This window comes from Scaptodrosophila lebanonensis, unplaced genomic scaffold (assembly GCF_003285725.1).
Source record: "Scaptodrosophila lebanonensis strain 11010-0011.00,11010-0021.00 unplaced genomic scaffold, SlebRS2 tig00000053-arrow-pilon, whole genome shotgun sequence".
Lineage (NCBI taxonomy): Eukaryota > Metazoa > Arthropoda > Insecta > Diptera > Drosophilidae > Scaptodrosophila > Scaptodrosophila lebanonensis.
The window spans coordinates 7,609,607-7,637,420 of record NW_022060548.1 but is presented as its reverse complement, the minus strand read 5'-3'; the positions used below and the strand labels follow the sequence as shown (position 1 = coordinate 7,637,420).

Sequence of the window (27,814 nt, the reverse complement as noted above, 5' to 3'; positions counted from 1 at the left end):
CTTTTTCTCAACCTTCAGTACATCATGCTATTGGGTTTATTTCTTTCACACCAAACTGGGTCATCAACAGCTTTGTATTGGAAAAATCTGAACACCCAGCTTAATGAAAAAAAAAAAAAAAAAAAATCAACAAAGAATTCCACACCTAAGCTCAAGTAACACACGTTCGCACACCCAATTGGAATAGGAGAGCTGGCCCCAAGAGCTGGTGCTGGTGCCAGTGCTGGTGCTGGTGGATTTCAAAGCGCCCAACTAAGCATGGACATAATCTGGGGCCGAAATCTGCCAGTGCCGGGGGTCATATTAAATTTGTATGCATGTCTGTTTGTACGTATGAGCACAAATACTATATTCGAGGAGGAAAGACAAAAAATAAATAACAAAAGCAAATGCATTTATATTGTTAGTGGGGCCAGTGCCACAGAGCTAGATCGAGCATTACCATTACTATTATTATTATTATTATTGATCATGCCAAGTGTCGAGGGGTTGGGACCATTGTTTGCGGCTGGCAGGCAAATACTCGTACGAATACACACCACCTGGTTGAGATTCCAGGTTCTCTCTGTCTCTCAAAAAAAAGTAACGTCTTTTGTCAGAAGGAAATCGAAAGCATTTCTGGTCAAGCGCACAAAGGCACAAATTCTTATGCAGTTTTGCATAGATAGGCAACTATACACATACAAACATACATAGATACATATACATATATGTATGTACAAGTATATACAACGAGCCGTGTTTGTTTATTGCTTTACCGTAGCAATTAAGCTGCTGGTCATCAAAGTTAGGGGTTGAAGAAGCATCGGAACCAGTTCCCGCTGCCCACCGACTGACCAAAGTCCAGCGACACAATTATTTACACAATACATTTGCGTAATTGTACAGATACACACACACACACAGATACACACACATGCCAGTACATATCTACATCGATGGGGTGATCTATGCCAAGTGCGCAGGTAGGCGGCTCAACTGGAAGACGTAAGACGGCAAGAAACTGGAAAACTGGTTGCCTGGTGGCTGTGTCCAGTTTTTGACCGACTCTCTGACTGAACGCCGGACATTAGCTTATTTATGCGCCTGGGAAAAAAATTGTCTGTCCGATTTCCATGGCTTGACCACAAGACAGGCCAGGCCCTGGCCCATCCAACTGACCACAAGCTAATCCAAGGAGGCTGCACACAAAACAAACGAACGGCAAGTCCGATTGGCTTTTGCCGCCCTTTTTTTTTCTTTGTTTTCTTTCTCTTCGTTTGTCTGTCTGTGGATGTATTTTAGTGATCGGTCAGATCGACTTGTAAGATTACAGGGCAGCAAAAGCCAAATCCAAAGCCATAGCCACCACAAAAGCGCAGCAGCAGCCTTGTAAGTTTAACCCTTCGGATTGCTGCTCTTCCTGATTACTTAATGAATGAATCTTTGGAAGCACGTGCTCAAGTCTTAGCATACACACACACCTACATATTATGTAATTCAATCTGGCTTGCTGCTCTCGAAAGCGTGCTAAAGTGGCCAACTTAATTGTTAAGCTCAATGGATTAATCAATTAATCGCAGTCAGCTGCTGCTGCTGCTGCGGCTGCGGCTGGCAGGCATAAATATTATTAAAACGAGCATTTGCCATAAGTCCTATTTCCGGCCTCTCCAGTCCAATGCCTTTCACTTTATATTTTCTTTGTTCATTTCTTGACTCTTTGTTGTTATTCGCAAAAGTTCAACATTTCATAGATACTCGTGCGAGAGGTGCTTCTTCTTCTGCCTAAGCTGTCAACGCGTCGACAGTAAAAAGACAAACAGCGACATGTACAGATTTACGGCTATATAGCCACTTGCATTTTTCATTAATTCAGCCAGACACACACACAAAAATATGTATATCAACCATATAGTATATGTGTAACAAACACATACAGTTTAACATTTCAATTATCAACAAAAGTTACGTTTTTTAATTAGTTTATAACCAGTTCTTCATCTCGCAAATCTAATTAATGTGCACAGACTATTTTGCGATGTACTTCGAATTAGTGGATGAGGAAATTTATAACATGTTATTAACACGTTTCTCTAGCTGGGTTAAAGCCTTAAGAGAAAGTTACAGGACATGTGAGAATATTCAAGGAATCTCAACTCTTCAACTGTTGACTATTTGTTGGCCAATTGGAAAAAGTCAATTAAGTGCATTTTTTTCCACACTATAATTCAGAGGAATATTAATAGTGGAAACTATAACTAATTGCTTTTATTTAAATCTAACTATTTCAAATTTGAATAAGCAAATTTTAAATACAATATTTCTGCGCAATTTTCAAAGTGAAAAATTATGTTTCCTTAAATTTTGAATGCAATTTCCCACATTCTTTTAAAATTCAAAATAATGTAAGTGTTAGAGGATACTCAAATTCTTCATATCATTTATATATAAAGGAATAATGTAAGTGTTAGAGGAGTTTGGATTTCTTTATATCATTTAAGTTTCATACATTGTTGGATTATTTTTCTTTAAAGCTTCAAATTAGTATTCTCTTTTGATAAAATTATAATAAAATATGTTTAATTTTAAATAAAAATAAGTGACATTTTAAAATTGAACATCAATGGGCAATGTTTTCTAAGCTATTTTAACTCTAAGAATAAACCATAATCGTAGCAACTGAATCACAGTAACGTTTTCAAATGCTGCCATCACCTGGCTTTTTTTTAAACATTATCTTAGAATTGTATAAAATCCCCCTTTTCTCCCATTTAACATTTTTAAAGTACTTCTGCGATTTAAAATAAAATTTTCCTACAATTTGGCAGTTGGTTTTCAGTAGAGGTTTTTGAAATTCTACTACTATTTGAAACAAAACTTTTTCAATTTGTCTACTCAGCACTACCCTTGCTCTCAAAGCGACTTCCTTATAATAATTTCAACAATTTCAATGCCATCCGCTTGCCTAGTTTGGTCGCAAAGAACAAGTTTTTCAACTAATTTGCCGGTATTTCAATATCGAGCATTTCTTTGAGCTACATTCCCTCCATCCATCACCATCACCACCCCAATCCCAATGGCCATTGTCCATTCAATTGACACTGGAGTTTAATTAGAGCGACCCGATGTTGATTTTATGCTATTTTTCAGGTTTTTCGTGCCTCAATTTCTTGACCGTTCACATTGGGTCGGAAAGGCACGGCCTTTGGGCCTTTCGTGGCTGTTTTTGTTGTTGTTGTTGTTGTTGGTGTTGTTGGTGTTTGTCCTAAGTACTGCCGTTATGCGTACACATTTTTGGGCAACAAAAAAGGGTGTAGTTTCTATGCAGAAAAAAATAATTTCTCACGATTTTTCAACGCAGATTGTTTGAACTAGTTTTCCATGGAAGTGGAAGTTGGAAGTTGAAGTCGTCCGGCTGGTCATTAACAAATGTTACTCATAATTTTTTGGGCATTCGAGCAAAGGTGTTGAACTTTTTTGCGTTTTATTTAGCTGACAAGTTGTCGGAGACAATGCACAGGTAGCTGGGTGTACTATGCAGCATAAAATTGTGTAGAAATAATAACTTTTAATGGTGAAACAAGTCGAGGAACAAGCAACAGGTAGAAATATATATATACAAGTATATATATATATATATATATATATATATATATATATATATATATATATATATATATATATATATATATATATATATATATATACAAGTATACTATATAGTTGCTGGCCAGACTGTGTGATTACCGCATGCGGTGGCGGTGGTGTATAATTTGTAGTCAAACATTGGCTAAGACTGTGTGCCCAGTTAAGCAAATTTCATATTTTACGCAATCATTGGCTCGACTAAATAAATGTTTATATGCATTTAATTACCAATGCATTGGCGCATGCGCCGTCCCTCCCCTTGTCTAACAGTCTGCGCTGCATTCTTAATTGCCGCATGCAAGTATGCACATATCTCTGTAGTTGTACAAATTATTTTCGTTCTTAACCCAAATCGACATAAACACACACACACACACATACACACAGCTAATACATCTGTTGATTGCTATTAGCATTTGCGAAAAACCTGTCAATATTAGTGCAAATAATAACACACTAACTGCATACTCTGTCCGTCGATCCGATCCGATCCGCACCGAACCGACAACAAACGTTAATTGTTAATGCCGACAACTGTAACTTGCTGGTCAGTGACTACACATTGTCAGTCTGTCACTCACTCAGCAAATCCGTCAGTCAGTTAGTCAGTCCGTCGGTCCGTCGGTCCGTTCGTCAGCTTGTCAAAGCCGCGGGTTACAGTCGCCGATTTGCGCAAAAAATATTTTACAAGTATGCCAAATATTTGCTGTTGTTCAAAAGGTGGTTTAAAAATTAGTTACATATTGCCTTTTGGGTGCGTTTGATTAACTGACAAATAGCTTGAGAAGTCAATGAATAAAACAATATACACTGCAATAACATTTTGTTATCAGAAATAACAAATTAATTTCAAGTATGGCAGAAAATTCAAAAGCTAAATAATAATTTGGAAAAAAGTTTATGGCAAAATATTTGCTCGAAACCATATAAAATTAAACAAATTTTCTTCAAGTTTCTTGTTATTGAAAAATGTATTTTAATTTTGCTTTAAAAATATCTAAGATTTTAGGAAAGTTAAAAATTGTTTCTTAAAAATAAACGAGCATTTTAGGGAAGTTAAATATTGTTTCTTGTACTCCTATTCTCAATTTGTTTTAGCAGTAAAAAATATTATAAAATTTCCCAAAAACACATTTCAGCAAATTAAAGTCGTTGTCTTTAAAAAAAGAAATTAAATTTGGCACCATTTGCAAAAATTGTTTTAAATAAGAATATAACATTTTTCAATAAACCTCCCAATAAATCAAATTGTTTTGTGTTTGGTAACATCTTTCTAGCATAATCATGCCAATTATTGTGTTTTTCTTTCAGTGCTAATATCGATTTAATTACCTTTAATCAATCAAAAGGCGGTGTCTATTAAATGTAGGAAAAAATATTCCATATGTGGCAGAAAAAAGTGTCGACATATAAATTACAGTGCTGAGCCAATTCTAATATAAGCCGCAATTTGACTTTTGCTGGAAATATTTCTGTATTGTTGTTAGTGTTGGTGTTGCTGTTGTACACTTTTTTAATTATTAACGAGCGAGCGAACAAGTTTGCATTTGATCTTTAAGGTCAATAAGTTGCACTCAATGCTTAATTGTTTTTTATTATAGGTTTTTGCTTTCGGCCCCGACGCGACTGAGACTGCGACTAAATGCCATGCGTGAATTGCCACGAGCCTGAGACTGAGCTGGATTGTTGCCTCTTATTTATTTTGTTTGGCTTGTTAGTCAGATGACTGAACAATACGAAAAAGAATAGCAACAAAAAAAAAAAAACAAAGTGGAATAAAGACGGCAGTGGGTCAATGTTTGGTGGTTGACTGAATGCGTGTGCGCCGCCGCTTATTGAGTTATTTGCAAGAGATATTGCGCAATATCACAAAGTGATTTGAATTGCAGCTTTAAGCTGATATCTGGTTTAAAATGGGAGCAGAGCTTTCTCTGAATGCCAAAATGTGAAGGGGGAATAAGTTATATAAATTAAATAAGACTGCAAATATTTGATTTAAGACAAGAACTTTTGCGTAAATTCCTGAAGCTTCAAATCTCTTAAAAGAAGATATAAATTGGGCATAAAAAAAAGAGAAGTCTTAAGCGATAGAGGAGCAGTGTTTGAAAATAGAGACCTGACTATTAGATAAAAATTTACAAATGCGATTCAAAAATTTGGGAAACTCCATATACTATATGTTAAAAAACTGACAAATACGCAGTGTTGTAGTTCGAATGGAATTTGTTCGTCCCTAGTTCAAGGATCCTATTAATCGTTTTATACATGTCTAGCTCAGAAGACACAGCTGCTAGATTGGGTTAGAAGTATGAAGTTTTCCTCGTCAATATTGTCTAAAAATGAATCAAGTCTCTTCGGTCGTGCAGGGATTTTAGTATTATTTTCCTCGAGACATACGTGTAGGCTTAAAGAATTGTTTTAGTTGACAATAAGTATTGATTAAAAATTAATCTTTTTTTTTTAAATATTATTTTCAATGTTATTTCAGTTTTCAATTAAGCCTTTATTTTGCAATAAAATGTATAAATGATTGAAATCTTCAGGCATGTGCTTTCTATTACTCTTAAGAAATCAGAGCAAAATTTTTACAAAATAAGCGTTAAAAAGTTATGCTCGGATCGATTAATAACAGTGTGTAGCTCTGTTTTGAAATTTTTTTAACTGCATGCAGCTTTTCAACACCTTCTGTTTTTGAATGCTTGAAAGCTGGTTTTGTTAATACTTGTGCCTAAATTTAGTTTTTATAAAATGCTTGCAAATTCTTCTTCTAGCTTTTTTTGGCACTTGCACTGGGCATGGCGATCGAAATAACTGAACCATCACCAAAATAACCCAACCAACCCACACTTGTCACCCCAAAGTCACTTTGCTAGTTGGCCATTGGCCGTTGGCCGTTGCCTCTCCGTCTGAACTCAATTGTATTTTGTGCGAATGCCTAGCATGTGGCATTTAGCCGTCTCCCACTGTCCACTGCGACTAAGTAACGAATGCCAATTCGGTGGCAAATAAATTTGTAGTCGTGTGCTACTTCCGTTTCTGCTATTGTGTCTTTGAGGGTCTAATTTATTTATTTGTGCATTCGTGCTGCCTCAGCGTTTGACTTTTAATTGACCCAAAGCCCAGAGCCATCAACAGGCCCCTTGTAAGCGAACATACAAGTATTGTAGTACAATTGTTGTTTATTACGAGCAAGTAGTACGCGTAGTGTGTAGTGTGAAATATTTTTGTGGACTTACCTTCGCGTCGCATCCCCATTTTGAGGCACTTTTTCAAACGGCAATATTGACACTGGTTGCGATGGTGCTGATCGATCGGACAGTTTCTGCTGCCCCGACAGGAGTATGTGAGATTGCGTCGCACCGAGCGTTTGAAGAATGATTTGCAGCCTGCAAGCAAAAAGTAAAGGTGTTGTTCTTCAATTAGAAATCAAATAAGCTTAAGAATTGAATGCAAAGCGCACTTAAAACTCGATACTAAAAAAAAAAAAAAGAAACCGAAAACAATCCGAACAAAATGCATTTTTATCGCGCATTTCGAATCGCCAGAGAAAAGTGTCGGCGCGTAAACTTGTTGTTGTTGTTGTTGTTGGTATTATTGTTGTTGCTGTTTGGTTTCGTGTGCTTTCATGTTTTTGCATACTTTATACGTTTGTACAAAGCGTTGTTGGTTATGCAAATAATTTCATTTGTTTTCGGCATTTCTGACAGTTTTATGAGTTTTCTGCACAAAACGAAGAAATTGGCATGTCTCGTGCCTTTACTGCGAATCGCTTATCACGGCGTGCAAAGAGAAATGCCATATAAGTGGAGAGATATCGAAAGGAACAACATGAACAGCAGCCCAGTGGTCGGAGCTTGTGGCGAACATTTTTGCATCACTCTTGAAACATGGTGTGGACAAAAGACTTTACAAAACTGTTACCAAATAAGCAAATGAAAGCTCCACAGTTTGTGGCTTAAAGCTAAGGTGGTTTCATTAAATGCTGAGAGTATATAGATATATATTTTTAGATACTTTTAATGCACGACATTTACTACAGACAGTGTACATTTGAAGCCAAGTATGTATTTAAGCATTTATTTTATTTATCATAAATGAAACAAATAAAGTTGCAAGTTTATTTAACCAATTTAATGATTGTCCACGATGGACTGTTTTAAATAAAAACACTCTGCTAAAAAAAAAACAAAAAAAAATAATTACTAACATACAAATTTATTTGAATATGATTGAAATGTGAATTATATTCATTTTTATTTGCCTTGTGCTTGCTAATTTTGTTCATAACCAAAGAGATACATCAACACTAAAGCCTTGAATAGGGTATATATGAAAAGCATTTATATTGGGGTAGGGAAAAAGATAATAATAAAATAATGACTCAATTGTTTGAAAGCATTTAAAAAAAACAACACTCATTTTGTTAACAGTAGAGCCACGAATGGTATTCAACATTTACATTTGCTCATAAAATGCATACATCTGTTCATAAAATAAATAATTCATGGTTGTAAGAAGTCTTCTAATAATTCTTTATAGTAGTTTCTAAATCTTAATGCAATATTAAATGAAAAGCAAAAGCATAGAGGAAATCAACACCTCAATACATGAATGACATTCACATTTAAGGAAAAACTTATTAATGTTTAATTACGAATAAAAATACTATTCACTTAAAGCATTTAAAGAAAAGGCAAATCAACACTCATTTGTGTAAAAGTACTTTTTGATATGAATATGAATATTCAATTGCTTGAAGGGAGTCAGAAAAGGCAAATCATCACTCATTTGTTCAGTTGTGAAACCATTTTTCGTTATAAACTATATCGATTACTATTTGAGATGAATATTCAATTGCTTGAAAGCAGTCAGAAAAGGCAAATGAACACTCATTCAGCATGCATCATCTTCTCTCAATAAACTTAGCATCTTCACTTTTGAATACAATACTATTTCGCTGAAACTCGAACAAGTTTCAATGCAACTACTTAGAAAAAACAAAAACAAGCTCTCGTGAATTTTCACCTCAAACGCTGTACGACAAGCACAACAAATTCCATGGCACCCAGTGCTACAAAAAATTGTTACCACTTGTAAAGCAAAGTACCAAAGTACCAAAAAAAAAAAAAAACAAAAAAAATAGGGAAGTACGAAACAAGCTAGCAAATGCGCCAAGTTGCGCTTCACTTCAAGACACTGTCGTCTCTTATGGTGGCTTGTTGTGATGCTGCTGCTGCTGCTGTTGTTGTTGTTGTTACGGCTGATGTTGTTGTTGTTGTTGCTGTAGCTGTTACTGCCACTGCTGTCGTTATTGTCGTAGTCCCAGTCCGCGCAGCTGAGCTTATGTCAATGGTCATGTTACACGTTTCATGGCTTAACGCCTCCCATAAAATTACCTTTAATGGCTTTCAATTAACAAAGTGTATCTTGAGCACGAAAGATACTCGCTGGCTGCCTGACTGAAAAGCTAAAACTTTAGCCCAACTGCGCCAAATCAGCAGCAAACCAGCAAACCAGCAGAGCAGCGCCAAGTTCAAGGTACACGAAAACAAAGTTTCATATTGTGCGGCAGAGGAAGCTGACTGGTGAGGCGCTTTGGGGCGCTTCACGACGAATTTACTGTTAAGGAGTCACACACAACAGGGGCAGAGGCAGTGACAGTGGCAGAGTATCGACTGTCCACGTCAGCGTCAGTCGTGGGTACTTAGGCACTCTGATATACTTAGCGAGCAGTCGTTTAAACACAAACACACCCACCCATGCACACACAGTTTTATGTCGCCAACATATCTAAACATGTGTATCACTCGGCCAGAAATTTGTGCCAAAGAGGCCTGCGGCTTAGATTCGACTTTCTGCTTCTCTGGCTGTGTTATTTCGAATCAATTTCTAGTTGACTGGGCTTGAGTCTTCAATCTCCAACCTCGAACGTTCAACGCATGCGCGCCACACAAATTTCTCACAATAACTCAAAAACAATGGCATATGCTCATAAAATTCGTTTTAAGCTGTAAAATCATCATCAAACAAAATATGTAAGTACGCTGAACGTTTTTATGCCAAGCCAGATCATGGCTGGGACCGGGACCCATACCGATTTTTGCCAACAAACACACAACTTTTCCAATGCGCCTCTTCGTCTATCCCATGGGCCAGTCGTCGCTCAGTACGAGTATCTTTCAGTACGTTGCGGTCGTGTGCCCAAACGGCAACAGAAACAACAAAAACAACAACAACAAAAAGGCAAAGAACGTGGCCAGCAAATTGAAACTCATTGTGGGGGAGTGCGTCGTCGGAACAGCGATGCTCTACTGACGAGCTTGAGGTTTATTTTTTATTTTTTTAATTCATTTCTATCAGTCAAGAAAGGATACTAAAACATTTAAGCAAACTTTCATAAATGCTTACGGGGGAATGTGTATTTTAGAAATAAAATAAAGTTATAAATAAAAAAAAAAATTTTAAATAAAAATAAAAGTCAACAATTCTGAACTTTAAACTAAATGATGTAGCAACAGAGCCATTGAAAAATAAATGAGAAAAGTGGAAAAAATAAATATTATAACATTTCCAGCATTGAAGAAAGCAGAAAATGTCAGATTATTATCTTTCATTACAGAATTACAAATAAATACAAATTATTGCACAAATGAAAAAGCTTTTTTCATCCACGCAAGAAATTAAATAAGTCTGAGGATTACAAGTTTTTATATCGAAATTAGCAAAGATAAAAAAATGATTTAATATTTAATCTTGGATATGAAATCAGAGAAATAATAGCAAAGAGTCTTTGATTCAGCCAAGGAAAAATATTTTGTCAATAGTCTGAGGCACAGGAACTGCATGAAATGGGGGGAAAAAAGTGAGAAATTTTTATGAAAAAATATTAAATATTTAATCTTGTATATTAAATGAGAAAAACAACAAATAATTCTCGAATCTGGTCGAGGACAAATCATTAAATCAAATGATGAGGTTTATAAATTGAAATAAATGTGCAAAATAGCAAGAAACTTGTATGGGAAATATTTAATTTTCTTAGAGAAATTTAAAGCAAATTAAATAAAAAAGGAAAATAAAGCAATGTAGAAGAAAATTCATTAAAAACCCACTATTAACCAAAACAAAAAAATCTAGAAGAAAATTCATTCAAAACCACTATTAAACACAAGTTTGGGACACCGAAATGAAACAAAAAAACAATAAATTAGGCAAGAATTGTTTGCTCAAATAAAGTCCTCAAATAATATAGAATCCATGTAAATTATACAAAGCTCCACCTTAGCATGATTTGTATTCGGAAGAGTATGCAATAATTGAAGAGACCTATCGACAAAATTCTGCTTTCCCAGCGTACTAGACAAACCTCAGTCCAAAACTAAACAACAAACATCTAGGAAATATGCACACACACACACACACACACAACAGCAAAAACAACAACAACAACAGCTAGCACACACTTAAGCCTTTACACCATATGATCTACGAATAACGATATTGTACCAAGTCACGATTTCTGCCAAAACGTACCGTTGCCTTTTTATACGCCAGCACCACCATCGTTTTTCTCTTTTCCACCAAAACCTTAACAGCGCTGCGCTTTTTCGCTGCTGCTGCTGCTGCTGCTTTTGTTGTTGTTGTTTCTGCACAACGATAGAGGGACAGACGGACGGACGGACGGACGGATGGACAGCCAGACAGGCAGACAGAGAGACCGCAACGTACCTTAAACCAAAAAAAAAACAAAAAACAAAAAACGAACTGCAATGCAAGGCTGCCCATATGGGCATATCTCGGCTTTATCTGGAGCTACACATAAAGCTCAACGTCGCGACGAGCGCGTCGCTGTCGTTGTTATTGATGAAGATACTCGTAGTCGTACTCGTACTGGTACTGGTACTGGTACTCGTACTGGTAGTGGTACTCGCAGTTGTAGAGATGCGATGCTCTCGTGCCTGGACGCTGTTGACGACGACGATACCGTAAACAAAATCTGCGCCTCGGTCGAAGCTTTAAGGGGCGCGCAACGGCGGCATCGGCGGGATATCGTGTTATATCAATAACCGAAAAAGGGTGGATCGCCAGCGAACGGTGCGCCTCGGTCTGGCCAGTTTATGAATACGTACGTGCATGGCGTAGTAGATAGAGTTGATAGTCGGACAGTAAGACAGTCAGTCCGTCAGTCAGAGGCAGAGCCAGAGCCAGATGCATAGATACAGCTGGCTTAGTGCTAGATGTTCGTCTCTTGCCTGGCGGGGGGAACCCCAGGGGGGCGGTTAGTGCGAATGAAGTTTGAAGTTGAGCGAGGAAGAAGAAACCCTAGAACCCTTTAATTGCTATGGCTTCATACATAAGCCCCATAAGCGCTGACCAGGCCTGTTTAGTCTAAGCCTAAACACCACTTGTGGCGACTTCATTTGAAAATCAATAGATTTTGCTTTGTTGATATGATTCTATTTCAAAATAGAGTTACTTAAAAGGCTTGTTTGCGCTCTTACACAGACTTGTAGATACAGCTGCTGGTAGGTTGTAGATAGGTAGATGGATAGATAGATGGATAGATAGATGGATAGATAGATGGATAGATAGATGTATAGATAGATAGATAGATAGATAGATAGATAGATAGATAGATAGATAGATAGATAGATAGATAGATAGCTGCATAAATAGATTGATAGATGAATAAATAGATGGATAGATAGATGGATAAATAGATGGATAGATAGATGGATAGATAGATGGATAGATAGATAGATAGATAGATAGATAGATAGATAGATAGATAGATAGATAGATAGATAGATAGATAGATAGATAGATAGATAGATAGATAGATAGATAGATAGATAGATAGATAGATAGATAGATAAATATATAAATAGATAGATAGATAGATAGATAGATAGATAGATAGATAGATAGATAGATAGATAGATAGATAGATAGATAGATAGATAGATAGATAGATAGATAGATAGATAGATAGATAGATAGATAGATAGATAGATAGATAGATAGATAGATAGATAGATAGATAGATAGATAGATAGATAGATAGATAGATAGATAGATAGATAGACAGATATATAGTTTTTTCTTAGGCTTTCTTATCTTTTAAGTTGAAATTACAACGTTGTATTTTTAAATATCTATATTTTATAATATTATATTATAATATATCTCATAGTTTTGGTATATTTGTTGATTTACTAAATAAATAAAAATCAAATAGATCTGCAGTGGAATGCTCGCGTGTGCGATATGCGCCACAAAGCGTTCAATACAGTTAACCTGAAGCGGCTGCAATTACTTTCCAAGAACAGCTCAACATTGTATTAATTGAACTTCCTGAAATGTGCATGTGTGTGTGTGTGTGTGTGTGTGTGTGTGTGTGAATCTGCGGCACGAGCGACTGTGCAGCTCCACACGCCGCATAATTATAACGCGCACTCACATGTTTGATGTTTGGAGCTCGATCTCCACGAGGAGGGGGAAAACCAAGGAAACTGCGGCCGCTGTTGGGCTTGCGGGCCACAATTGAAAGTGCAGCAAAACTTTTGCCGCTTCGCCGCACAATTTAAAGCGTGAAATTAGTTGGCCTATGGAGTTGCTATATACATGAAGCTGCAGCATCGGCTATAGCTGTAACTATAGCTATGTATAGCCATATAGCTTTTGCTAAAACTCAGTGGGAATTTGTGAGCGTGTGTATGTGTGTGCAATATTTATTTATGTCTAAACGCAGCGAGTGCCAGAAATTGGCTATCAACAGCAAAAGCTCACAGCAACAAACAGACAATTAAATGTTTTCCTCTCTTTTTTTTCCTGCAATTGAAGATGTAGCTGAGACTGCAGATGCAGATGCTGGCATTTCTAGGGTTAAGCAACAACGTCAGAACTGTGTTTATGCGAGTGTCGAATGCATGAACAATAATTTGGGGAAAAGTCATGAAAATGGTATTTAAGAAACCTCTTGGGTTATACAATTGTAAAACTAGATCTTCAAAAGTATCTTGATTAGAAAAAGAGATTAGAACTCGATGAACTATTGCATGTATTTATTTGAAATATCCGCAAATATCATAAAAAGTAATTCAATTGTGTTTAAAACTAAGATGTTATTGCATTTCAGATAAATGCTTATTAACGAAGAAAGAATATTCAAGAATCGTTTTTTCGTAAAACTGGTTGCAATTTGAAGAAACGAAGGCAGTGGGTTAAAATAATTTTGATTTATTTAAGAAATCGGCTTCAAAACTTTATCTATTTCAAACGCGAATAGTTTTTCTTTTTAATAGCAATTTTTGACATATTTTTTGAAAGTTTTAACTGACAACAAAAGATATGGTTTTATTTGAAAGGAAGTTTTCTATTAGAAAAGACAATTTTGAATACATATTTGAAACAACATTCATATTTGAACTAGAAAAGGGAATTGTTTCTTGATTATAGTTTCTGCTTTTAAGAGAAGAAATTTTATAGTTTAATGCTTAGAAAATTAAAATCTTTTTTTAATAGTTTGTCTTTGTGAGTTAAATTTCTTGAAACAACGTGGAATTTGAATTATCGCAGAGCATCGTTTGTTATATCGAGAAATATATATTTGATAACAAGAATGTATTTAGACAATATTTGTAATATAATAAAGGTTATAATAAAGTGGTTAGCTTTAGCTTTTAAATTATTTTTTCAATGAACTATAAAAAACAATTGAAATATTTAATTTTTAATAAAAAAAAATAGTTTTCTCCATAATAAGAAGCTTAAAAAACGGTATTTAAGCTGAATTATTTTGAAAAATATTCATATTCGTTTAGAAAGTTCAGAGCCCATGATATTGAAGCTTGAAACTTGAAGAATATTTATTTTTTTAAGTTCTATTTAAGCGCAAAAACTCTGTGCATTTGCTGGCATAAACGAGTTTTATTTTTTTTTTTTTGCCTCAACTATCGGTTGCAGTCTTTAATCGGCGCTGCGCCTCATGCGGCCAATCAACTGGCCATGGCAGCAACAAAAACAACAATAACAATAATAATAGCAACAACAAGTAGTTAGAAGCTGCATTTTGTTTAAGTGGAAGTGGAAAGTTCTTAAATTCGCCACAGTTGCGCAAATTTATAGTCGAATCTAGGAACTTGCATACTCGCCGATGACTTCCCACAGCAATTGTGGCTCTGGCATTTGATTTACAGTTGACCTATATCGATGTTTTATAAGCCCTGCTGTTTAATGCCACCATTGTCACACACACAAACACACACAGACACACTCCAACTGTGCGAGCAGTTGCTTCCGCCTCGCCCAACTCTAAGCCATCATCGTCAGCGTCATCTTCATATCTTTGGCCAAGTTCAAGCGCGTTCATAATCAGCCCGGCAACATTTTGTACGGCATGCGAGTTAAACTCTTAGTTCGTGTCGGCCGAATAGTGCAATTATGCTTTGTTGTTACTGTTGTTGTTGTTGTTGTCTATACTCCAGATACTCGCCGCCTACTTTGTCTAGCTTTTGTTGCTGTGCTAATTACTTTGACTAGCTGCCTGCACATGTAAGCTTAACTTTTAATTATTGCACTTTAATGATAGCTCTCTGTATCTGTGTGTGTGTGTGTGTGTGTGTGTGTGTGTGTGTATGGGTGGGTGTAAATGTGTGTGTATTTATAATTAGAAAATGAGCTGCAACAGTGGCGCGAAAGTGCCGTCTAGTGCTATTGACTTTGGCTTTGGCTCTAACTTGCTGTTACACTTCTGGCAAACGGTTCATGCAACGTGCATTGACCGACAAGTCAGGCTCAGGCGCACTTATCTGCGCCAGTTGTGCACCGACTCTAAAAAACAGAGGAAAAAAAAAAAAAACAAAAACAACTAAACATAAGTACGCGACCATGCATCCGTATCTATCAGTGTATATCTGGTGGGTGTAGCTTTGGGGGTTCGGCCCGGAATGCAGATGGAACGTTTAGTGTAAAGTAAAGCGCAATTACTAATAGTTAAGTGAAAAGCAAGATTGATCTGATAATGGGTGGAGCATGTGTGCTGTACAATTCGCGCTATAAATCAAAACCATCTACCGATTAAGACAACCCATCACAATAGGGAGAGGGCTTCGTTAACACTGCTTTTAGGAGTTTTTCAAAACTGTCAAAGATTCGCTTAACTCTAAGATTATCTTCAGCTGGAACTACTTATAGACTGTCTCTGTTTCTTTTTTTAATGTTTGGGAAATTTTTGTGAAAAAAACTGTGACAGATTCAGATAAATTTGCACAGATTTTTGGAACATGGGCAGGGGTTACTAAGGGGTTAGCTGGGATAAAATTATCTGGGTCTCCTAGTAAATTTGGGTTAATTCAAACTAAACAGATTAAAAAAAATAATATAATAATAAATCCTACGATATCTTTGAATGAAAAATATGGGTGAAATGGAATTTTATCAATATTTGAATTTAAAAATTTGATGTAAAAATAATAAATGAATTATTGTTATTGCTAATACAATAAATGGGAGAATAATATGAAATGTAAAAAATCGTGTTAAAGTTGCGTTATCTACCGCGAATCCTCCTCATACTCATTGAATCCTCCTCATACAACTCGCTTACCTCTAAGATTATCTTTAGCAGGAACTACTTATAGGCTGTCTCTGCTTCTTCAATGAGTTTCCCAAATGTTTGTATTTTTGTGGAAAAAAAGAACTGGCTCAGTTTCAGATAAATTTGCACAGATTTTTACTTATGCTATTTTTTTGGATCCATGGCATGAATTTCAACTAATTTTTACTTAATATTTAGCTCCTCTAATCAATTTGTAAAACGTTCTTAATATTGCAAAAGTTAACTTTCTAATTGAAATTGTTGATTTAAGATATACTTAAACATTTGATAAGTTTATGGGAAAATTATTTGTCTATCTGTGGCATGAATATCAACTTATTTTTACTTAATATTTAGCTCCTCCAAACATTTTTTAAAACCACCTTCTTAATATTGCAAAAGTTAACTTTCTAATTAGAATTTTTGTTTTAAGATATACTTAAACATTTGATAAGTTTATGGGCAAATTATCTGCCTGTCTGACCATGGCTTAAGTTACTTAAGTAATTATGACCCCTCGAGGCCACGTTCGTTCGTCGTTTAAGTAAAAATTGCACGCTTTTCATAACTTGTCCAGCTTATCAAGTTGAGATAAAATAAAGCCGTTTATTGGTAGGATTTTTGATAGCAGCTCTTTATATATATATCTATTAAGCTTGCTTGGCATTATCTTTATTATATTTAGAGAAATTTTGAGTCATTTTTTTAGTTGAGTAAAATTTGCGCAATCTTGCGAATCTGCTTGAGTTCTCGGACTTGTTGTTAAGGCTTGTAATGCACACGTTGGCCAAGTCTGCATGTCATGAAAACGGCAGCAACAACAACAACAATAACACAACACAAAACGCCGACTCAGCTCGACACAAATAAAAAAAAAGATAAGCGATATAGCTTTGATTTAACTGATGTTATGTGAAGTTATGCGCACATCTGAGCCCACTCCATGGACTATGGTCTATGGTTTCTGGTCTCTGGTCTCTATTCTGTGGTCTGCCAGGCTTGCCGGTCCTATGCATGTCTGGCTGTGGAACGCCAAAGAGACACACAGACTGCGCGATAAGAAAGGTTATGTTGTTGGTGGCGGTACCTTCGTTGCTTGCCTTATAAAATGGCAAGAAAAAAAAATATTTCAAAAAAAAAAAAATGTGGGACGGCCAACACTCTGCGGGGCATGAGTTTTTCAACTTCTAGTGGTTGTTGTTGTTGTTCTTGTTGTTGCAGTTCTAGCTGCCTTGCCCAGAGGGCGGTCAAAAGTTGCAGCCGCATGTTGCAAGTGCATGGGGCAGAGAGAAAAAAACGTGCCCGGCAAAAAGGGAAAAAACCATTTCCACACGCTGATCGATTAGCCAAGTTAACTGAAAATGAAAATTGCGCATGAAGTGGCAACAACAACAACAACAACAACAAAAGCATTTGTTCGGCCCAACTAGTACTTTGGAAAATTTTCTTGCATCGCCGCATCGCAGAGTCTCGGCAGCTCTGCAGTTTCTCGCGCGCGCAGTTAACATAATTAATTAAACCGTTACATTATAAAGCGGATCAAACTGCCTAGTCGGTAGTTCACGATTTTCGCTTCTCCTCGTCATCGTCGTCTGAAACTTTTTGGCGCTTTTCGCTCTGCTTTGGCAATCGAAATCGCATCGTGTCAGGATGCATTTTTTTCGCCTCATTTGACTTGCCAGCTCAAGCTCAACTGTTATTGTTGTTGTTGTTGTTATTTGTTGTTGTTGTCGTCGTCGTCGTCGGCTTTTCCAGCTTTATTGGCTTTAACATTTCTTCTAAGTACGACGATTTGTACTACAAGGCAGCGCTTAATGATTACAATGTCTCGCCGCATTGCTGCCGCTGTTGTTTGTTTTTACAAAATCTGTACAATTAAGTTTTGTTTTTCTTTCGATTTTTTCTACTTGTGCTTCGTGTTTTGGTGATTTTCCTTTAGTTTTAATGAAGGGCTTGTGCTTAGGCTGGCGCTTGTACCCACTTAGATAGAAGTTTATTTTCAGGCCCTAAGTTCATTTCCAGCTCATTAATGTTGACAAACGTTGAGCAACGTTGAGCTCGACATAAGCCACGAGGTTCATTGATGGCAAAATAAATGCAGTTCCCAAACCAAACAGGTTGCCACATACTACCAATACAGTTTGATGAATACTATATGTTGTTTTGAAGAAGGTTCTTCAAAATCTAGCAATAGCTTTGAGTTAAGATGTTGCTGTAGATCATGGAAATTTGTTCTGAATAACTTAGAAAGCATAAACAAAGTTTCAAAATTGTAAGTCTAATTTCTAGCAGGTATTATATAAAGTTATAAAATGTAAAAAAAGTGAAATGCTTCTTCTCATCGTTAGATTTAGAGTATTTCTTTTTATTTGTTTCTGCCACCCCTTTCAGTCTACCTTACAAGCGAATTCGCCACAATTTTTATTTATTTTTATTGCCACACACATATATTTTGATTTCCCTTCCATTTCACAGGCAAACTACTTGCCATAATAATTTGTCAGAAACAGAAATTGCGGCTATAAGTTAACCGTTGAATTTGAATTGCCGGTCCGCGTTTACGCATCTGCTGTCTGGGGGGGTGTGGGGGCATGTGTGGGGCTCGGGCAGTAAATCAAGGCAGTGGCTGCCACACATTTGTAAATCGCACGGAAGTTATAAATGTTTATCCAAATGCGATTTATACTTAATGATAAATGAGCGCAAAACGTTACTCGCAAATGCAAATTTAATACGAATACCAAATTCATTTCGCCACTAATTAATAAGTAAATAAACATTTGCCTGTTGCAGTGGCAGGCGTGTTGCCACGCCCTTTCATGCAACAAACTCGGCAACGTCATAAATTTTGGCAAAAAAAAAAGAAAACACAAGAGAGGAAATAAATGCGAGTGGAAATCTGTAGTGGGCGTTGTTAATTTTTGCAGTTGTTTTTAATTTGTTGCTGAATCGAAGCGACAGCTAACTGATTTATGTGCGCTTGGCTTAAAGCTCGAGAAATGTGTGTAAAGAGTGGAATTTTGGAAACAATTTATTGTCAAAAAAATTGCGAGCAGGCGCCAGTTCAAAAATGGCAGCTTGCCCCTCTGGTCATAAAAAAATGAAATGCTACAAAAATATTATATGAATGCCAAAGTCCAGTTGGCGTATTAAATCAAATTTGGACAGCTTTTTGGTAAAAAAAAAACAAAAAACAAAACAAGTTTAACAAAATTAAATTGTTTTATGAACTTTGTAATGAGCATTTGTAGGCATTTTTTAAATGGCGATGCGTAATTTTTTAATAAAAGAGAATAAAATGTTATACAAAGGTAGGAATTGTTTGATAAAAAATGAAAATATTACTGGACGTGCTAAGTTCTAAAAAAATGCATCTTTAATTAATTAAATGCTATTAGTTAAAATGGGCAAACGAAAATGTTTAAAAGGGTATGCATTTTTGAGGTAAAAGAAGAAAATAGTTAGCAAAAATTGTAAGTCTTCATTTCTAAATGATTCAAATGATTTAAGCAGATGGAAAATAAATTGGGATTTTAAATTGAATTTTTTAAATGGCAATGCGTAATTTTTTAACAACAGAAAATAAAATGTTGTACAAAGGTATGAATTGTTTGAGTAAAAGAAAATAGGGAAAAAAAATATTACTGGACGTACTAAGTTTTAAAAATGCATAATTAATTAAATGCCATTAGTTCAAATGGGCAAACGAAAATGTTTAAAAGGGTATGCATTTTTGAGGTAAAAGAAGAAAATAGTTAGCACGGGATATAATAGCTTTTAATAAAGTTATAAAGTCTTCTTTCTAATTGATTCAAATGCATTTTTTCGCTAAATGAAGAAAACATTTAATACTGAATAAAATACAAGTAATTTTTAAAAGGACAGCTTTAGCTTTAGTTGACTTTTTGGTAAATAGAAATGGACTTATTGCTGACACATACAAGTAATTTGTTTACAGATTTGTATTATTTTAGAAATGGGCTTTAAAAACATTATTGCAAATAAGTTTGTTGCAGCAGGGAGTTAAGTTTTTTGTAGCGAATTCTTATGTGCGAATAATTTGCCAATCTGAGCGTAGCTTACAGACTTAAATAAGCCAAAGTAAATATATATTTTTATTCAGTGTGCTCTTTTTTTTTGCTTCCCCTGCTTTATTGTCAACTTGAAAGTTAATTTCTGCTCCTATATCTCATTGAAGTTAATTAAAATGCCACACATGTTGTTGGGCAAATTTCTTAATTCAACAAGAAAGAGTTTCTCGAAATGCGAATGAAAGGGAATGACCAGCAAGCATCGACATACAACATTTTCGGTGGTTTGGGGATCTTCGACATGGAGAACTCGAATGGAAAACTCAGTGTGTGTGTGTGTGTGTGTGTGTGTGTGTCTTTAGCATTTGGATTATGAATTGAAAGCCTGTGCTTGGCCGTGTTTAATTGTCGAACGTGGGAACCCATTTAAATGAGTTTACATCAAACTTCCTTTTTAATGGGCTGCCATAAAATGCATTCGCGAAATGTTAATGAATGGCTTCTTATCCGGCTCGTGCAACAAAAATGCTTATGTTATTTATGCCACGTACCACGTATGTATGTGCCACAGACAATTGCAAATCTCCAGTTGACAATATGTATCTGGTATCTTCCAGATACACCAACTTACGAGCTTAAACATGCACTCGCACCGAGCATTAGTTGTGACGGTTAATGCGCTCCGCTCGCGCTTAACAATTAGACATGCTGGCAGTTTTTATAATTTTTTATGTTTTTATCAAACGAGGTGCATTTTTAATGCAACTTGGGCCGCTCGCCTGCAATTTTGTTGTTGTTTGCCTTAGTTTATGTTTATGTGTCAGTTAATTAATTACTTGCCTCTTACTTAGTAGCCGGGCAATAATTTTTCATAAAATTTATTTGTCATTGTCATGTGGAGTGCAGATAAATCATGTTAATTAGCTCTTGACATGGCTGTTGAGATTTTCTCTTAGCAGAAATAAAAAAAAAATAAACCTAATACGGTAATTTTTAGAATATAAATATTTTAAATTCAAGTACTAGAACAGTCAGGAAGTCCACATAAGTGGCGATCTATTAACTTTTTCAATTGAATTCCACTTTATTTCGCTGCTAAATTAAAATTTAATTTGTTATTTGTTTGCTTAAGTTCGATATTGAATGTTTAGCTCAGTTATTGCTAAAGATTTTCTATATATTTTATATTTTTTAAATAATTCACTTTGTTATACTTGTATTTTCAAATAATTTTAAATATTTTAATATATTAGTTTCAAATAAAAACTTAATTCATAGGCATTTGCATATTTTGTGAATAATTTTAGACAGCTATAAACATTTGAATTAAATTTTCTATAACAACTAAAATGTTCCTTTTGTGGTTAATATTTTTTTCTGACGCATAAATATCTGATGTTTCTAGGTGGAAGTTGTGCTCTAAGAACCTCTATGCTATGAGTCTGCTTTATGGCAATAATTAAGACAGGCTTTCATTTGTCAGTTCGTATGATTTTTCAATAACAACTAAAAAGTTGCTTTTTTGGTTACAATTTTTTTCTGACGCATAAATATCTGATGTTTCTAGGTGGATGTTGTGCTCTAAGAACCTCTGTTTTATGGCAATAATTAAGACAGGCTTTCATTTGTCAGATTGTATGATTTTTATGCTTTTCTGACGCATAATTATTTGACGTTTAAAGAAGGCAGCTTTTGTTTCGAAATACATTTGTATTTGTGTGCAAACGATTTGCCTGTCTGACCATAGTTTAACGCTGTCTAGCCTTTGTAATGGCGCAGAGTCTGGCAATTTTCTAATTAATGATGCGCTGCAATTCGAGAGAGAGATATGAAACCGAAGTTTTCGACTGCTAATAGCCGTGACAAATAGCTAAATTAATAAGCGCGAAGTGGTGTGTTGTTATTATTGATGATGTTGTTGTATTTTGTGTGCTGTTATTGTTGTTGTCGTTTGTCGACTTCTTGAACAGAGCTGGGAGGGCAGGACTTGCACGTTAGAGGCATGCACTCATCATTGATATTATCACGCTGTTTTTATCAGCGCGCATTTTTCTGGCCGAACCGTGACTTTTATAAAAGGTTATACGGCGCTTTTGAGTCTATTTGGGTAGGTTAAGTGGCAGTGATGTGGAAATGCTTGTACCTACATAGTGTCGGAGCTGCATGCAACACACTCGACTGACTCCGAGTGAGATGCTGATGTTGTTGATGCTGCCTGGCCATGGTTTTTCCATTATTCCATTTTCTATATATATATATTTTTTTTGTTTCGCTTAATTTCGCCAGGGAAAGCCTTCCGAGTCGCATTATCGCCTACAAGTGGCCAAAAAATGAAGGAGAAGAAACAGCAAACGGCAGGAAAAAAAAACGCTGAACAGCTGTGCAGAATCAAACAAGTTGCTACTACAAGCCGAGGAGGCGCAGCAATGGACAACAATGGACTGCCAGACAGGGAGACTGGCAGGCAACACGCATAAGCTACAATTAATCTTGCAGCTAAGAGACGACGACCTACGAGTGGGGTGCCTTGGCATAAATTTCACATACAAGACGCCCTGAACGATCGCAGCTCGCTGGCGAACAGTTTGCGATCAGAGAGGGGAGAGGCGGACAAGTGAGCGAATGGACAGACAGGCAGACAGACAGACAGCTAGCGAAACGAGTTCTGTCGGAGAGTCTCGGGCAAAGCTCTGCCCGGCAGGACTATGCGGCGCACATTATGGATTTCAGTCCAAAAAATAGTTTCATGCTTAGAAAAATGCAAAAAAATAAAACAAAGATCGCCCGCTCTTGCGCCCCACAATGATATGTGGAAGTAGAGTGTTCGCTGCTCTTTCCATATGCTTTTCATTATTACTTTTTATGCCTGCCCGCCTGCATTTACTTCAGCTGACTGACTGACTGACTGACTGGCTGCCTCACTGAGTGGCCGTCCGACTGTCTAACTGCCTGACTGGCATTGCATAGAACAAAATAGATTGCTATCGTGGCAACATCATCAGCGCACAGATACAGATACTACGAGGGTGTGTGTGTGTGTGTGTGTGCGTGTGAGTCTGTTTGTGCGCCACATTTCTTATGTGTGCGCTCTTTAAAGGGGGAAACACCTTCAGAATGCAACGAGGCGGTCACAGAACTATTTGGATTGTTGTTGTTATTGTTGCGCATGCGTACAAAATGCTCGGTGATTAATAATAATAGCCAGCGCCTACAATGCAGCCCAGAACGCCACAACAAACACTTTTCAGAGCTAACACAAATCTGAGTTTAGAATTATTCAAGAATTTTCTTACCTTCAAAAAGTATGCGCTAATTGCTTATTACATTATGTAAATCGATAATTTATCGAACTTATTTCATCAATCAGTTACTAGATGGAATTGGAAAGAGATATGTATATGTTTGGAAAAAACTCATCCTAAACATCTTATACATTTATATCAAAAAGTATGCGCTAATTGGCTATTACATTATGTAAATCGATAATTTATCGAACTTAATTAGCAATTCATCAATCAGTTACTAGATAGAATTGGAAAGGGATATACATATGTATGTTTGGAAAAAACACATCCTAAACATTTCAAAAAGTATACGCTAATTGCTTATTACATTATGTAAATCGATAATTTATCGAACTTAATTAGCAATTCATAAATCAGTTGCTAGATAGAATTGGAGGAGATATAAATACATCCTAAACATCTTATAAATTTATATCGATCAACTGCTCGATAGCTTGAATAAGTATAAATTTGCTTTTAACCTATTGCATGTCGAAAATTATCGATCATAATTATTAAGTAATCGTTTAGCGAATTGAAAGTCTAAACCAAAATAATTTGCTTTGAGAAATTGAATTTCGAAAACTTCTTTCATATTTGAACACCAAAATATAATTGAACAATAAATATTGCCAACAGCTAGTTGACTTAGAATTTTTTCTATACAAAAAAATTGTTTCAATATCGTTCGATATCTGTATTTAAAATAAATTGCGGGGCAGCAGAAAATAACGCATTTGTGACATAAGACAAGCTCTGAGACATGTGTGTGCGTGTTTCCTGCAGTATTTTCTTTCAGTCATTACTAAAAATAAGCTACCACTTGTTATTATCGGTTAATGTGCTATCGGAATTTATTAAAAATATCTAGAAAATGATTTTTTTGGCGCCTGCTCAAATTGATCGATAAGTGCAAATGCAGATCGATATTATGCTTGTAGCGTTGCTTTTCGATAAAAACCAGTACTCACAAACTAAAGTCTAGCACTTGCAATGAGAGTTTGAAGAGCTCAGAGTTTCTCAATTACTCCAATTTCCCCTTTTTTAACCACTAACCCAGTTTTTTTTTTTTTTTAAACTCCGCAAGAACAAGTTCCCCCGCTCTAGCTACTATTTAGAACTTTTCAAGAGCGCTGTATATGACAGTTCCACTCCAGCTGACAGCTCTAGCTGTAGCTCTGACTCCGTCTGGTGAACGCCACAAAGACAATAAGCTGTGGCTGCACTTCATTTAGCGGCCCCACAATTTGCATGTTTGCACAACAATTGCCGGGCCGGGAGATAATAGGTTTTTATCTGGCGATAAGGGAAGCGTAATGAGCAACTTGGTGCTTGTGTAGGTCCGGTGGCTTTGTCTGGCACCCGTTGTAGCATCAGTGTTGGGTTCAAGTGTGGTCGGAGAGCCAACGGAACACTATTTGATCTAACGGCGTAAGCAGATTAAGGTATCTGAGAAGACTGCTATTTTTAGCAAAGAATTCTAGACAGAGATGACGGAATCGGGCTACATACATAAGTACATACATAGTGAGGTGGACATTCCAATTGAATGAGTTGAACAATTGCTTGAAGATGGATTGAAGAAGCTGAGAACGCTTTTCTAAATAATATTGTTTTGAATTTATGATATTGATTTGTGATATCTTAGTTTTAGACGGAATAAAATAACGAGAACCATAAAAGCGAGCATTATAATTATTTTAAGGCTATATAAAGTTACTGTCTAATAACTTTCATGAAACAAGTTAGCTCGCTGTTTGAATATTTTTTTTAGATTTTTTTTTAGATTTATGTTTTTATATATTTTCCAGTTCATTCAGTATGGTTGAATTATTTGTATGGATATACAAAAGTTCAATTTTTTAACATTATCAAATAATCTCTAGAGTTGCTCTTTGTTTTGATTTTTTTTTTTTTTTTGGCTGATTGAATATCGACTTAGTGGTTGAATAAGAAAATAGTTTTCAAAAAGTCAAGAAAATAATAACTGAAACCAAAGAATTTGTATTCCGAGTACTTGACTTATTTCTATTTTGTATTTAAATTTTAGTGAAATATTATAAATTTGAATTCTCTATGCAACTATCTTTCAGAAATAAATTTTTTCTAACTAACTCTGGATGTTATCTATGTTCTCAATGTAACTATCTATCAGAGATATAATTTCTAACTAACTCTGGATGTGTTTGAAAATTGAATGCAACCCCATTGGAAAATCGTAGATAGGGGCTGAATTTTTCAAATACGAAAATTAGTTTCAAAATGTTAAAAGAATTTTAAAAAATCTAAATTCCCAATAATTTATTATTTTAGCTTTTGAGTGCTGAATTTTTTTCAAATGAGAAATAATTGTTATTTGGAGGCATATTTATTGGAATTTTATACATTTGCTTTTATTTTTATATTATTTTTTTATTTTTGCTTTTATTGAGTATAAGCTATTGGAGAAATATTTTTTTTACCTCATTCTTAGCCCGTTTAATGTAATTTAATTAATGAAATTATAGAATTATTTTTTTAATTCGACCGGGAAACCTTAGAAATTTGGAATTTTTCAAATAAGAACATTTCCGTTTCAAATCATTAGCTCATAAAAATTATAAAAATCATTATTAAATCCCAACTATCTGATGAATATATAGTAATATTGAATTCGTTGTCATAATTTTAATAAAAATGTAACTTTTAGGTCAACGCTTGACCTGTTTAATGTTTTCTCTGCCACTGCCTGACTTCGCTTGCCAAAATAGAAATTGACCATTGACTTGAACTCTTCCTTTGCAAAAATTTGCATACAAGTATACCAATATAAATAAGAGTATACATGGATACTATATGTTGGTATCTTGTGTAGCTGGTAGGTGCCTGGATATTGCCAACTCATCAAACTGCCATAATTCACAGTAACTGTCAGAAATCAGCGGCTGGCAGGCACGCTTTTATGTTTGCCAACTATTTTTCATGGACTGCGCCAACTATTTGCCGCTATTTGAACAGAATTGGTGGAAGAGTAGGAGGAGGAGGAGGAGGAGAGGGAGGAAGAGGAGGAGGGAAGGCACCACAAAACAATTTCTGTTTGGTCATCATAGGATGAAAGAAAGAAATAAAACTCCAATTGAAATGATTTTTTCGCCGGCAAGAGCTGGCAATTGTGAGATTACATATCGATAGGTTGATGGGTGGCTGGTTTGATGGCTTGATGGGTGGATAGTTGGAGGGCTTGATCGCAGACTTACCTTCGCATGTGAACTGTCCGTAATGCTTGCCGGAGCTTTTGTCGCCACAGACGACGCACTCGATGTTCTGTTTGGAGTCGATTTGGGAGCCGCTGTTGCTGCTCTGCGAATGGGAGCTGTTGGCCTGAGAGCTGGGGGTGGTGCTGCCACCACCGCCGCCGCCCGCGTTTGCGCTGCTGCCCAAACAGCTGGCGGACTGCGAACCCTTGATCATGGGCCCTAGATCCTGGCCGTGAGCGGACTGGCCGGCGCTCGTATGATGGCTGCTGGCTGTGCCGCCATTCGCACTGGACAGGCTAGAGAGATCCTCCTTGATGGTGTGATGAGCACTTTGGTTGAGATTCGCTGTGGACGCTGAGAGGCCGGACAGATCCTGTTTGATGCCCGCCGACTGTTGGCTGGCGACGCTGGAGGGTGTGGTGCCGCCGCCGCCGGCACTGCTCGCCCCCAAGCTGCTGGTGCCAGTGGTGCCCGCCAACGAGCCCGGACCCGCGGACGCATGCAGATGGCCGCCGAGATTCGGATCGTGCCAGGCACTGTGCGGCGGCACGCCCAGCGTCATGGAGCGCGGCAGCCCCAGATCGAACGCCGACAGCTCGGCGCCGGACTGCGGCCGCGGATTGAAGAAGCCGGGAGCCGTGGACGGGGAGGCGCACATGACGCCGCCGCCGTACATGCTCAGCGAATTGTGCGTAATAATTTTGGCGGCTGGATCGGAACACGTGGGATAACTGCTGGAATACACTTTGATTGTTGCCCGTCTACGCAAACGGTTCGCACTTTGCGGGCCAGCAGCGCACAAAACTAATTACAATTGATTTCCTCTCTCTTTATAAAAATGATTTGAATTTTTATTTGTTACAATATTCTCTGTTTGGGAATTATTGCAATTGTGCAGTATTTGTTGGCAAAATTATTTCTTTATTTTTGCTCTGCACATTTTACACAGCTTGTTGTATATTTTCTTAAATTTTCTTTTCGAAAAACACTTTGTGGTTTTTTCGCGCGCTCTGCCGTTTAAGAATTATTTTATTTGTG

At 36.4% G+C, this 27,814-nt stretch overlaps 1 protein-coding gene across 2 annotated transcripts in view; it reads right to left on the bottom strand.

Annotated features, from left to right (window-relative positions):
• LOC115623387 (steroid receptor seven-up, isoforms B/C) overlaps nt 1-27,434 on the bottom strand; it is a 42,350-nt gene extending 14,916 nt beyond the window's left edge. For both annotated transcript variants that reach the window (XM_030517689.1, XM_030517688.1), the window contains exons 1-2: nt 26,777-27,434; nt 6,864-7,013 (exon numbers count right to left, since the gene is read on the bottom strand). In XM_030517689.1, the coding sequence (XP_030373549.1) occupies nt 6,864-7,013; nt 26,777-27,434 (808 nt within the window). The remainder of the gene's footprint in view (nt 1-6,863; nt 7,014-26,776) is intronic.
• Between the last annotated feature and the right edge of the window lie 380 nt (nt 27,435-27,814).